Source organism: Heloderma suspectum, chromosome 2 (assembly GCF_057233095.1).
Source record: "Heloderma suspectum isolate Gila_16-S chromosome 2, 16-S_ref, whole genome shotgun sequence".
Lineage (NCBI taxonomy): Eukaryota > Metazoa > Chordata > Lepidosauria > Squamata > Helodermatidae > Heloderma > Heloderma suspectum.
In genome coordinates, this window is record NC_139459.1 from 265,847,348 (window position 1) to 265,861,795 (window position 14,448).

The following is a 14,448-nucleotide window of genomic DNA, read 5'->3' on the forward strand; positions in this document are numbered from 1 at the left end:
TGGTGTGCAGTTCTGGTCACACCTAAAAAAAGAGCTGAAAAAAGTGCAGAAAAGGGCAACTAAAATGATCAAAGGGCTGAAGCAATTCCCCTGTGAGGGAAAGTTACAACAGCTGAGATTGTTTTGCTTGGAAAAAAGGGGGGTAAGGGGAGACATGACAGAGGTGTACAAAATTATGCATGGTGTAGAGAATGTGGATAGGGAGACATTTTTCTCCCTCTCTCATAATATTAGAACTTGGAGTCATCCTATGAACCTGACTGGTGGCAGATTCAGGATAGATAAAAGGAAGTACTTCTTCACACACTGCATACTTAAACTACGGAATTCGCTACCACAAGATGTGGTGATGGCCACCAATTTGGGTAGCTTTAAAAGCGGGTTTATTTATTTACAATATTTAGATACCGCTTCATATCTAGAACAGATTTTGGAGCGATGAACACAAAAGATAAAACAGTAAGAGCATAAAAAGATTAAAACACCACATTAAAATTACACTTGTTTAAAAACACGTTAGACACATTCCTGGAGGAGGAGGCTATTAATGGCTACTAGTCCTGATGGCTCTATGTTACCTCAAGTGTCAGAGGCTGTATGCCTATGTACACCAGTTGCTGGGGAACATGGGCGGGAGGGTGATGTTGCACTCGTGTCTTCTTGTGGGTCTCCCATCAACAGCTGGTTGGCCACTGTGGGAACAGAATGCTGGACCCTTGGTCTGATCCAGCATGGCTCTTCTTATGTTCTTATGTCAGTTCCTCCATTCCACCACTCATACCAGCATCTCTGCTAGCACAGTTCACTGTGACCTTGCTATTGCTCTGCAGAAGCCATTTGCAAAAGACAGCTGTATTTTTTCTTCTTTCAAAGTCAGTCCTATAAAGTCTTAGAGGTATAATATTTTCATAACATTACTTGGCACAGAATCACAATTTCACGGTCTTCTTGCCCATGGGTCAGGAGTCTGGAATCTAAGTATGGTGTCTTCTTAAAGATGAGTCTGGAGTCTTTTAGGGGGTCTTCTTGTAGGTCTCCCCAAAACCCTCACTCAGACCATTCAACCATTCCAGATCAAACTAATCATCGGCAGTTTGAAGTAGCCTCTACAATCTTTCGTTAGCAAAATCACTTAACGCTTTCAGTGCCAGATTAACAGCCATAATGAGACAAAGTAAGTACTGGGGCCCCTGGTGGATACTATGCAGGAAAAAAAATGGCATCTCTTTTTTGGCATGAGGTACACTCTCACTCCTCTTGCTCTACGGCTGTCTGAGTAATCCTTACATGACTCAGTGTGGAAAGCATCATCAAGCCAGTTCATGCAGCAGCTAGGGCTTGATGCAGAGTTGGAGTGGCTAGCAGGCTGATGCTTGACTATAAGCTCTGGGGAGGAGGGAAAATTACTACTCGTTTTTTGCCTTCCAGATGGTGCTCAAGGTGACTAAGGACAGCCTCTAAGGACAGGGCAGAGCTCCGAAGGCAGTTAGGGCCAGCATAAGTGCACTTGCTGTGTGTCTCCGCACCAAGTAGGGAGGTAGATTCAGTGGCAGCGTTTGCACAAGCTGTGCAGGGGCTTTCATGACACAGATGTGTTGAATCCCTTTTTCCTTGTGTTTTGCAGGCATGCAGGCAAGGTTCTTCCCTGCTGGTGCCATGGATAGAGTAGGTCAAGTACACAAGAGAGAGAAGGCCAGAAATTCAGTGGGGATCCGAAAGATGAGGCTTTTTGATTTTTAAACAGCAAGAAGAAAAGGTAAGTAGAGAAGCACAAAGAGTCGGTAAGGAACAAGGAATCAAGAGCTTAGAGCAGTAGAGAAATAAAGAGCTAGCTCTGACCTGAGTGAAAGGCAGGGACAAATGGAGGAGGAGCCCAAGATCCCATATACTTTGGCAAAGATCTTGTTTACATGATCCTTACCTTTCCTGGGTGGTAGGGAGACTTGACCCATTGCTGGATGCCTCCATCACACCAATCTGGGAAGCTCATTCACAAGAAATAGTTGCAATACATACAACATTTACCAGTTTTAGAAGTTTTAAATCAGAGGTGGGTAACCCGCAGCCTCCATGCAGCCCTCAGCATCCCTTCACCCAGCCCCCAACACACATACCCAGGAGTTATAATTAAGATGACCAGCAGCATCTATTCATCTAAATTTTGCATACATCTCTTATATTCCTAGAAAGAATCAAGTTAGGCATACTTAACTCGCCCTTAGTGGTTGTCTCATTTCCCACCACCTTTATTCACCTCATTCATAAGTCACTTTCTTCTCCTGATATATCCAATAACTAGCCTTTTTTCACACGATTCTCCCACTTGACTTTGGTGGAAATTGTGCACGCACAAAATTACACAGAAAACCCTCAGTACCCAAGTTCTAGTGAAGTCAAGGGTGTTAAGTGAAGTCAAGTGACAAAAAAGGATTTAAAAACTAACACATTTATTTTAAAGTATAAAGCATTCTCCAAAAAGGAAGAAAAACTGTTGGCTTACTTGCACGGCAGAATGCGGACAACATCATTCTGCTTGTAACTTTCAATACAGACAGCACAATGATCGAAGTCTGGATCTGTTTCCTAAAATGAACAGAGTGAAAATTCAAGCAAGAACTAGCAGTGAACAGATATCTACAGTAGACAGTAGTAGCAAGTAACAGTATGAGCTGAAAGACTAAAACATGCTTTACAAAGTGTGTGGGGGGCAGGGCGGAGGGTGTGTGTGTGTTTGTGGGGGGGACCTGGGGGGGTTTACATGCAATGTTCAAAACTCAAACTAGAATTCAGCACTTAGAGTAAGCAAATCCACATATGGGACAGAATGTTAGCTGTGATATTTCTGTTGTCCTGTCATATGGGGAGAAGAGACCATAGCTCAGCAGCAGAGCTCTTGCTTTACACACAGAAAGTCCCATAATCAATCCCTGGAAACTCCAGTTGAGGGATCAAGTGATGTGAAAAACCCATCTGGAGACTCTGGAGAGCTGCTGCCACTCAGAGTAGACAATACTGGGGTAGATGTACAATTAGGTCTGACCTGGTATAAGGCATCTCTATATGTTCTCACATACTCAGAGGACCTTTGGACACAACAGAGTTTGTCCCATTTGTGGGATATTCTCCCAAGAGAGGATGTTCTAGCACCCTCTTAAAACATTTTTATTTTCCCAGGCCTATTTAATGTTACGGTAACAGTGTTTTACCAGTTTCTGTTGATGATGGTTACTGGCTTGGGCGGCCGGGGAGGGGGGGGGGGTTGCTTTTAGACCAACACAAGCAGAAAGGTACTACTGTGCTCATGTCCTGCATGTGGGTTTTCTATGGGTATCTGGTTGACCACATGTGGGTTTTCTATGGGTATCTGGTTGATCTGGTAGGAACAGATTGCTGTACTAGATAAGCCTTTGGTCTGATCCAGAACACTTCTTCTCATATTCTTGTGTTTAGCTCATTTATCCAATTAGTTGACATATTGGTGCATATTTTTGTTTTCTCCTTTTATGCTGGACTTGGATATTATTGTTAATTGCTGTATTTTATTGTTTTAATTTTTAAATTTTTTAATATTTGGTTTTGTACATCGCTTTGAAAGACAGTTTGCTTACCAGTAACTGTGGTTCTTCCAGTCGTCATAAGGAAATAAGGATTCTGTGCCTGGACAGAGCCTCATATGGAATGTTCTAAAGCTGAGCTAAACTTTTGATGGGTAGCCCACCCCTTCCTCACTGTACATACTCAAGGGTGTAGCTCCTCCCATTCCCACTCAGTACCTACAGACCACTACAGCAGACAAGTAGAAAGCAGGAAAGGAAAAAAGCAGACTAAGGCAACTGCAATACGGATAAAGGATGGGTTGTGTGAATGCACAGATGACCACTTGAAGAACAATACTTACAGTTAAGCAACTGTTTGGTTTGGGGAACATCCCACTAACCAGCACTATTGCTTCCAATTCCTTTGATAAGAAGAAGCATATGTCCAAGACAGAGGATGTAGGAAGTGGCTCCAGAGATGGGGCAGAGGAAGGTGCAGGACCTATCAGTACCATAGTAGAAAGTAACACAGACTGAACCCGTGTCTACATTTCTGAGTCACATGTGTATCCGAGGTGGTCGGCACCAAAGCAGAGATGGATACTGTTATTGCACTTGGTTCTGCTGATTTGCTTGGCGTTGCTGTTACCACTGTCAGTACCAGAGAGTTCAGTACTGATACTACTAGTACCACTATACTGAGGTGATATGCCTCTGAGAGGGGGCAAAGAGTTTAGTGTGGAAACACCTCATGTAGCTTGTAAGACTAAGGCATCAGCATCCAGAGGACCAGAAATAGTAGATGTAGCTTTAGAGTGATAGGACTGATGGTGGTAATACAGTAAGGGAGATTTACTATGACAATAATACCATGAGGTCCAGTTCCACCCATCACTTGGATACAACTTGCAGTACCAAAATTGGTCATGTGTACTGTAATGAGAGGATGCGCATTCCCATCAACAAAGTGATCTATAGCCCCAAATACAGAAAAGGAACTGAGAATAACAGTCTTGAAGAGGCTCCGTCCACACCGATCCCTAGGTGTGCCTCTCCATGCTATCTCTAGGCAAAGGCTCTGGAGTTTCAGGATTTCAGGGAACTGCGACAGAAGCCTGGAGAATGTTGGTGAGGAGTTCTTTCATTGGGTGCAGATTCGCCATGGGGTGAAAAAGACACCCTATGGTCATGCTTTCAGACCAGTTTAGGTGATTTATCATGAATCAACCCCTCTAATGTAGAACAAATCCAGGATGTGTTGCATCTTGCCCAGGACTGGAATCAGGAATGACTACAGCAGTGGTGGTAGTGAAGGCACAATGTGCCTTATGGGTGGTTGCACTAAAAGTGGCTCTGGCAAGTTCAGTACTGAGGACAGTTACGCTGTCATTACCAAACAGATTGATACAGATGATGACTACAGGGACTCCATAGCATTTCCACACTTCACTTACTCTTTAGTCTGCTACAGCTTGTCGTGTTGTGCGAACCCAGGCAGGTTATGTGAGGGTTAAAACCCCCCACACATAACCCATGATCTGATGTTGGGTTCTGCAAGGGTTGTTTAACCCTCACTGCTATATGACACGACAAGCCACAGCCAGTGACTGAATATTCAAAACCAGCACACACCATAGCCCCCCGTAGCTTAAATACGCCATGGTAGGCTGTTTGACTGTGTGAGCCAGCCCACTGAGTATCCGAACCGGGGCAGCAGCTTACTCCCACACCTGGAGTCATTATGGAAAGTGATCTGCAAGGCCATCAGCCCTGAGGTGGCAATGAATGGACATGCCCGAAGAACATAGTGGCAAAAATAACATGCAAACTATGACAGAAAGAAGTTACAGAGGAAGAGAAGAGAGAATAAACTATAACGTTAAAAAGAATGAGACAGATAGCTCAGCTTAGTCTCCTCAGCACATGAAGAGACTGATGGAGAATGCTCCAAAAGGATGTTGCTGCTGCAGTGGTCAACGAGAAACTGAGTAGGAATAGGAGGAGCCATGACCTTGAGTGTGTGCACTGAGGGTGGGTGCGGGCTTCCCACCCAAAGCTTTGCTTAGTTCTAGAATATCAAAATGAGGCTCTGCTCAAGTGCAGAATTCTTATGTGTGATACAGACCACAAAAAAAATGTATTGTGACAAATAGTTCGAGGGATTTTTAAAAACATAAAAATAGCGTGTGTTTATACTAAAGTAAAATTCCTTTCACAAGAATGGAAACTTTTGCTGAAAGTTCCAAGGATGCAACTGCTGCAGCAGTCAAGAAGGAACACAGCAGGAAGGGGTTTTGCCACTTTGAGAATGTGTCTTGAGGGTTGGGGACGGTTCCAAAATTCTTTTCCCTGCCTGGCTCTAGAAGGTTCCAAATTTTATTCTGCACAGGCACAGAACCCATATGTGGGATTGTACAGAGACTGTGGAGAACTGAAACATTTGCTTTTATTGTGGTTTGGAAAGCTTAGGGTTTGTCACTACTAATGAGTTACCATTCCTAACTGAGGACAGTATTGCTTGCTGAATAAACTTATTTCTAAACAATAGTTACAGTCCAACTACTCTAGCTACACAGTGCAAATTTAAATATCTGCATCACAGATTTTTAGTAGCATGATCTCTTTATAGTTGCAGTATTTGTATTTTAGAACAAAATCTGTGGACTATGTACACACAAATCCAATCCTTTTTTCTTCAGCCAAATTTTAGATATAATAAATGTACCGGTAAGACTTTAAAAAGCACTGCAAGACAAAATTAGCAACTTCACTGCTGGAAATGGAGAGCCAATATTTCATACAGAGAACATGATGGGTAACTGATGAATGGCAGATTTATTCCCATATGCCTGTCAGCGGCATGCACATCTCCTGCTGCCTGCATTGCAATCTCCATATCTTCTCATCCTGCCTTGATATTGTCAGGAAGACAGCAACTTCCCTCTTGGTATTAATAAAGCACACTTTTATTGTGATGACTCTTGTAATCAGCTAGTAACCAAAAGGGTTTGTGACAAAGCAAGCAAGAGAAAAAAGACTTGCAAGACAAATAAGCTTTAATAGTTCTCCTCAGGAAAATATGAATACTGAGGCAGTGCTGGATCATTTAAAGCATGACCAGTATGCCAAAGAAACAACAGGAAACAAATAATCAAAATCTCACTTAAAATAAAATCACAGGCAGGCACAGCAAAGAAAGGAAGCTAGTAAACAATCAGGAATGGTAACAAGGCCTGGAGAGAGAGTGCACACAGGATCCATACTGTGTGATGCTGTTTCCTAAGCTAGGAAGACCACATAGGACTAGGCAGACTGAAAACAGATGTCCCAGTTTTAAAAGGATTGGGACAATACTATTGAGACAGGCTATGGCAACAGATGAACAAGCAGAGAGATGTCTGTGCAAGAATAAACAAGAGAGATGGTTGCAGTGAGGAAAGTAAACTGGAAAGGGGAAGGAATAATCAGAGGTTTATTATAATTTTTCTTGTAAAGCAACACACAGAGTTGAAATGTCATTTGTATGACAATACCTTATCACCTTTCTTCACAGTCCTTGTTGCCAATTTACCAACAGCTTTCTTAGCAGCATCTCCAAGGCGACGCTATGTTAAAAACAACAACACGCACACCGTGATTAGGTATTGGAAAAACTGAATTTCCCCCTCTTACATTTCCTTTGGCTATGAGCTAAATGGTGTATTATTTCTGCTTATTCACTATACTTGATAAACACTCCAGGGGAACTGTGAATAGCCTGCGAGCAGCTGAGGAGTCTCTTTGGCCATAAACATCAAGTTCATATTTTATAAGAATCCATTTTGGTAACATGCAGGAATCTATGTTTTAACTACAGATTCCAGCTTTATCGTATCTTCCAAAGTAATTGAGAATGGCCATCTGCCAGTTGATCCAACAGATTTCAATGACAGGTCACTTTGAATGAGCAAAGTCACATTTCCTTGCTTCAGTAACCAGGACTCTAGAGGAGGATTAGGTTTATGCAGCAGAGATCAAGGAAGAAGAGTTAACTTTTTTGTTTAAGCTACTGTAATTATGCTATCAGTTATTTGGATGGTTCTACCTTTACAGAGATGTTTCCTGGGACCTGTCTTATTCTGTTTTAGGTTTTCTGAAAACTGCTGAAAACAAAAGTCTCTGAAGGGGGTGGTTACATTAATTTTTTCCTAATCCCCCAAATTTGCAGGGCTCTAAACTATAAATGATAGTCTACACCTCTATGAACAAGATCAAGGGAAAAACAGACACACATACACACACAGGCTGCAAGAACAATATATTCATTTCCCTGAGAAAATAAGTTTATTTTGCAAGCAAACAAGGTGCATGGAGGAGCCTTGTTCACGAGCAGAATCACACTCCCTGAAGTCTCCCAGGAGCACAATTCTGCTTGCAAAGTTACAGCTTTTTCACTGCTGTCACTGCAACAACAAATTCAGCCACAACTGTGTAAGAAGCAGGGGTGAGCTGCAGTCCCCTCCCCCCCGGGGGGGGGCAGTATGGCCTTCTGATCCCCAGAAGTTGCTCACTACATGTGTGTACGCTATCCAGAAACAAGACAAGAGTCCAAAATATTTTCTGTAACAACTTCTCCAAACTATGGGATGCACAGGGAAAGGCCACAGCCCAGTGGTAGAGTTTCATTCCTTGGCAACTCCAGACAGAAGGACAAGATAGTAGGTGATGGGAAAGACCTTTGCCCAAGACCCTGTAGAGCCACTGCCAGTCCAAGAAGACAATGGACAAACAGCCTGACCTTGGATCGGCCAGATGGACAAACAGCTTGACCTTGGATCAGGCAACTTCCTATATCAAGCATATATTTGGCAGGGGTGGGGTGGAGGGGAGAATCCATTACTTCAGTTGATCCGGGTGAAGTTCTAAATCCTAGATGCTAACATTAAAACCTTCATTCCAACAACAAAAATGGCAGTAATGCATTGTGGATAAACAAGGTTTCAGTGACACATTTGGGAAGCGGGAAAGCTGAGTGCTGATTGTTTTTTTTATGGCTTATGTGATCTAAATCTTTCCTTTTTCCAGTCCAGACCAACCCTTTTCTAAAATCCTACCCTAAAAAAATCCAGTTCCTTGCATCCTATTTTTTAAATTATTTAATCTTGCTGGTTTTGTCTGTTCCATCTTGAATGTTAATTGTTACTAGACAAGTCACTTCTCTTCACCCCCTATTCACCTACTTGTTCTGGCCTTAGTTATAGCAGTATTTTATTTTCAGTTCAGTGATTTTGAAGGTCTACATGTCTTTGAGTAGTACTATAATCAGTGACTGTTCTTTTTTGTGTGTGACTCTTACACACATGCACACACAATGTCAAGGACGCACATACACTAAAATAATATATACTTTCAAATGCCAATGAAGTGTTAACCACTCCATCAAGGATGAAGCAAGAATATAGCAAAACTCATGTTTTGCCCCAAGATGCTTCTGGGAGGAGAAGCAGAAGTGACAAGATCAGTTCTCCTCCCTGATGCACACACAAAAAATCAACTTTAAGGGCACCTAGCACAAAAGCCCCTGCATCTATCTGTCTCAAAGTGGCAAGCTTCATTTCCTCAAAAGAGGGGAATGCCGGTAAATGTCATCCAATTCTGCCAATAAATTAAAAGGTTATAACAATTTGTGGATTTCCCCATTATAGTCAATGAGGAGACATCCAAAGTGTAGGGTTTTCTGAATCTGAGATGAAGCAGGTATTGCCCAATGTGGTCTAAGGAGAATCGGCCATCTATCCAAAGTAATTTTTTCCTGGGCAACCCCCCTATTGCTTAGTAGTAATTGACATCATGTTCCCCATTTCCCCAACCCTAGAACACCATAGAATTTCATAGAATTAACTATATCTTTAGCTCCACAATGACCAACAAGTTAAATAACGTTGGCAACGCAAGGAAACAATAACAGAGCCTAGTTTCCCCAGTATTAGTTGTGAATACAGACCAGGTTCTGGTCTCTAGTCCTACATTCCTCCTTTGATTCCAGAAAATGTGAGACTTATAAAATGCACAATGGATATTATCAAAGGTGCTGCCGTGGCAGTTCCCACTTAAAAAAAAAAAAAAGGCAGCAGAGGTGGGTTCCAAACTGTGGGAGGAAAGCAGCACAGAAAATGAGCAGTTATCCTATCAATAATATTCTCCCTTTATAATAACTAAGCTTTTCCAGCTGTGCTCTAGCTGTTGCTAAAGTTTGAAGTTCATTAAATTTTAATAAGACAAGCTTCTTAAACCACATAAATTTTTTATCAAGTTTCTCCTAACCTTTGTAAAATTTTGAAGGAAGAAAAAAGGTCCTAAGTCTTCTACCCACAGAATGACTATTCTGTTGCAGATTTCTGAAATGCAGAAATACCTAATATATGGGATCGCTGCCTAGTCAAATTAGCTGCTTACTCATTATGCTTTTCAAATGCTACAAAATTAAAGATAGTTTTAAGAAGATGTAAGTTTTAAGAAGCTGAAAGTATAATTATAAAAATTTGAAATATAAAAGTAATGGACTACTATGAATACACAACTCATAAAGTAGAACAGAATGCCTTAACTGGCTCCAGAGCTAAAGACAAAAATCCACATATAGTAAATTATAAATTGGATAAATTGGAAATGAATATGCAAAGAAACTCTACTGGTTTACATACAGGGCTGAATCAAAAGAATTCACCTTCACTTTCAATTGTCCTGAAAGAGGGCAAAGATGTTTGCTCACCGAGAGTGAGGAAAATACTTTCTGAAGGCTTCCCTCAGTGATAATAGCACATGGAAACTCTTAACTGGCTACATATCATTGTGACATCATCCTGCTCCTTAAATGAACCCAACTGCTGGGACTACTTTTATATTCCCAGAACAACTCAATTAAAAAAAGAAACAGTTCAAATCAAAAAGGGAAACAGTTCAAATCAAGGTGAACATTCACACAAGTTTGAGGATTTTTAAAGGAAGTATCCTCTCCTCCTGCCCCAGAAACATTACTTATGACTTAAAAACTGAAGTGGGTAAATATTTAGTAAAGCCCAATTTACACTCCTTTTTGATATTACTGGACTGCTTATGATAAAGGCATTCTAAAGTACAGAACTATAATTTCATCAAGATATATTACTACTTTACAACTGCCTATATATACTATTTAAACTGTAATTTATCTGTGATTAAGAAGATATATATCCTGTCCTTCCATGATAGGAACAGCACTCAGGGTGGCTTACAACAGTTAAAAACAACTACAAAAATAAAAATCTATAAACACAATAAAGTAAGACACAGTAAATGTAGAGAACCAAAGGACAGTTACCTGGTTTCGATCACGTGCACTTGTATATCTGATCTTCTGGATGAAGTAAAATATTAGCCACGCTGAAGAAATTATCATCAAAACTATAAATGATATTGATACGAAGACGACAGAGCTACGGCTGAAGTTTTTGTTTTGATAGCGGGTTCCAACTGCTATTGCAATCAGGACAGACATATTTTTTTCTAAGTAATTCAGGATCTCCTTAACCTTCAATTCTGTGATCATGACAGTGACAATGTCTCCAGTTCCTACCAAAAGAGTAAATAGAAAAAAAAAAGAATTCACTGTTATCTGAAATGACATATATATTATGCAATTCTTCCAGCTGAACATCTAAACTGACTGTTAAGTCATAAAAAAACTTCTCTAATTTTCAGTTGAGTGTGTTTTTAAAAAATATTATACAATTTAATTAGTAGCCTGAAGTTTTATGAAATTAGGAAAGAACCAGGCTTTCGTACGTACTTTATTAGTTTATTATATGTACATCTCTAACAGACATCAGACACACATACTAACTATTCACTGTGATATCTACAGTGACAAAGTAGTAAGACAAAACAGGACCCTCTTTCCTCCTAATCACAGCATCTTTGTTCTGAGACCATAGGAAGTTCATAAACCTTGAAAATATTCTAGATTTTCTAGATGGTGATGGTCCAGCTTATGGCATCACCTAAGAGTAAATGGGAAGGTAATCATGTTTGGTGGTCCAAGCATCTTCTGGAATTTAAAAAAAAAAATCAGGTGAACATGGTCACCACATTGGGGACCCCTTCACAAGCACCACTGGAGATCCCTGCAGGCGCCATGGCAGCCACAGGTGCTGCACTGAGGACTTCTGCCCTAATGTGATGCAGCAGTGAACTTAGTGGTAGGAATTGTTGGGAAAATTACGTAAGAACAGTTTGCATAATGCTGTATACACATCTACTGTACACCCCCTTTTCAAATATTATATCCAGATTGGTTCTTCTAATCTCAAAATGAATACTGTAGATCTGGAGTAGGTACAGGCAAAAGGGCACTAACATGATCATGGGTGGAACCACTGCCCTACTGAAAAGCATCTATGAAGTTGTGCTTCTTGCTTAAAACTGTGGGCATTTGTTATAATGACCCAGTTCATACAATCGAACAACCCATGATTAACAAACCATGGTTGGTTTGTGAGCACATGAGAGCGCACTGGTTCCCGCCTGCTTCTGCTTTCCTAAATAACCCACAGTTTTTTGTTGGGTTAACTCTGGGTTGCTTAATCCCTAAACAACCCAGTGTTTTCTGGTTCAGACATAATGATAACAGCCCAGAACTCAAAGTCATTCAACAACTTGCAACAGATTTAAGGTCAGACAAAAATAGTGTTTCTTTATGCAACCCATAATTAGCTTAGAGATTTCATTATCTCAAGACATGGCAATGATCACTAGTGGAGAGAGCTTTTAAAAAGGTGAAATCATAAGTCTATGATAGAAAAAATGGAACTTCTATGCTCAGAGACATCTGGCTACCAGATGCTGAGGACAAACAGGGGGTGGCTTTGACCCAGTTTGCACATCTTCAACAACCCATGCTTAATGAACTGTGGGTTGTTGAAAATGCAGCAGAAGAGAGCATGTGCACGAGCTCCTGCTGCAATAATCATGACCTCCAAACCCAGAATTCTGGTTTGTTGGGTGATGAGCAAAGTTCAGACTTTGGCTTGTTCATCCCCCAACACAGAATTCTGTGTTCATGTGGCATGATAAACAACCCAGGGATGGAGTGTCCCTGGGTTGTGTATCGCAGTGGGAGCAGTCAGGCAGGAATCAGCACACATGCTTGCTCCCACTCGTTCACAACTACCCATGATTTAAACAACCCATGGGTAGTTGTAATGTACGAGCCAAGTCCCCGTCACACTCTACTTATGAGGGACAGGAGCTTCTGGTTGATCAGTGCTGGAGGCAGAATGCTATATCTTTAGTATGATTCACAAAGATAATTCTTACATTTTTAGATACATTTTTTTAGAAGTGACAAAAACCAGTAGTTTAACACATTCAGAGTGATACATACTTTAAATATGAAACTTGCAAATTCAGACAAAAACATCCCTGTGTGTTATAGATGCTGAAATAGAATTAGACCCCAGCATAAAAGGATAGCAAGGGCCAAAGTGGACACACTGTGGAAGATTGTGATTGGGTATATTTTTTCTTAAAAACAGCCACTGGAGCACCCAGAATTGAATCAGGACCATGGCACTAAGGGGAGTAAACACTTTCCTGCCTGCACCATTTTTCTGATCCAAATCCCTCCCCCTGAAGTTGCTATTTCCCACAGTAAGGTAGTTATTTGGGCTGGGGAGGGGACGACTTAAGTGGGAAAACATGTAGTGGGGATTAATCCCTCTCTTCTCAAGCTCTAATCTAATTTGGCGGGCACCTACAACTGCTTTTAAGAAAAAGCAGAAACATCGAGGGATCCAATCACAGATCTCATGTTTTCAACGACTGTCATGCATAACCTATCAGTATCGTTTTTCTTCCTTACAGCTACTATACAGTGTACATATAGCTATGATATATCACTGGAAACTTCAATAGAAGACAAGCTCAAGAACAAATAAGGATTTAACACATTTTAGCACATGTTTTAATTTAGCAGTCAAGCACTACCAATTTGAACATACGAAGCTGCCTGATACTGCATCACCACTGGTCCATGGTGGGGGGCGGGGAAGGGGAGTGCCAAATAAATTAACATGCAGACTCATGATAGTCAAATAAAGGAGGCAAAATCACGATTTGAATTTAACACTCCCTTTTCTTTTTTCCCCTTTGAAATTTACAATTTTAAGTATTAAATGTTTATAAGCTACAGAATCAGTGTTAGACTATTTTATAAAGCATTATTTGTACTCAACACTTTATTGTACGGGAGGCATCCACCTGATAATGTTTTGTCAGTGATTCACTGACAGTACTTCTACAGGACTTATAATTAGGTTTCTTAAGAGAGATCGTACCTTTAAAGGGACCATTTATAAGAGTACTCATTTGTAGGTGAGACATTCACCTGCCAAGGTTGAAGAGAAGCCAGCAGACTTCAGTTGATTATCTACAGGCTTTATGGTAGGGCTATCTGTTTCAAACTATCTCAGAAATGTTTCCAACTTTTCAGAAAAAAAACAAAAAACAGATCCTTGGGGGGGAAGGGGGAAACTCCCCCCCTCCACACAATATTGTTTTTTTCTGGGCCTTCACATCTCTAGTAGAACCTAAATACTGGGGCCAAAGAGCTTTAAGTCATAGTTTAAGAAACTCTGCTGACAGGAAGCTGCCACAAAACAGTTTCTATAGATTATAATGTGCCTTTTGCAAAAAGTTTGATCATGGTTAATCCAACCTTACAAGTGCATATTGAAAAAGGTTATTACCAACACTTTGCTCCAAATGCCCGCCCCACTTTATGTACACACAAAGCAGACATAGCAATGTGCTATGGTCACCAGTTAGTGGAGACCACTAGATCAAGCACTCTGTCTAGCATTTTGACAGTCACAAAGATGAAAAAAAATAACTCCCA

The 14,448-nt window shown here is 40.8% G+C and overlaps 1 protein-coding gene across 1 annotated transcript in view; it reads right to left on the reverse strand.

Annotated features, from left to right (window-relative positions):
- The window catches only part of RNF130 (ring finger protein 130), a 49,743-nt gene that overhangs the window by 17,687 nt on the left and 17,608 nt on the right, over nucleotides 1-14,448 (reverse strand). Inside the window, exons 3-5 of the mRNA XM_084839142.1 lie at nucleotides 10,876-11,126; nucleotides 7,070-7,141; nucleotides 2,501-2,583 (exon numbers count right to left, since the gene is read on the reverse strand). Of these exons, the coding sequence (XP_084695268.1) occupies nucleotides 2,501-2,583; nucleotides 7,070-7,141; nucleotides 10,876-11,126 (406 nt within the window). The remainder of the gene's footprint in view (nucleotides 1-2,500; nucleotides 2,584-7,069; nucleotides 7,142-10,875; nucleotides 11,127-14,448) is intronic.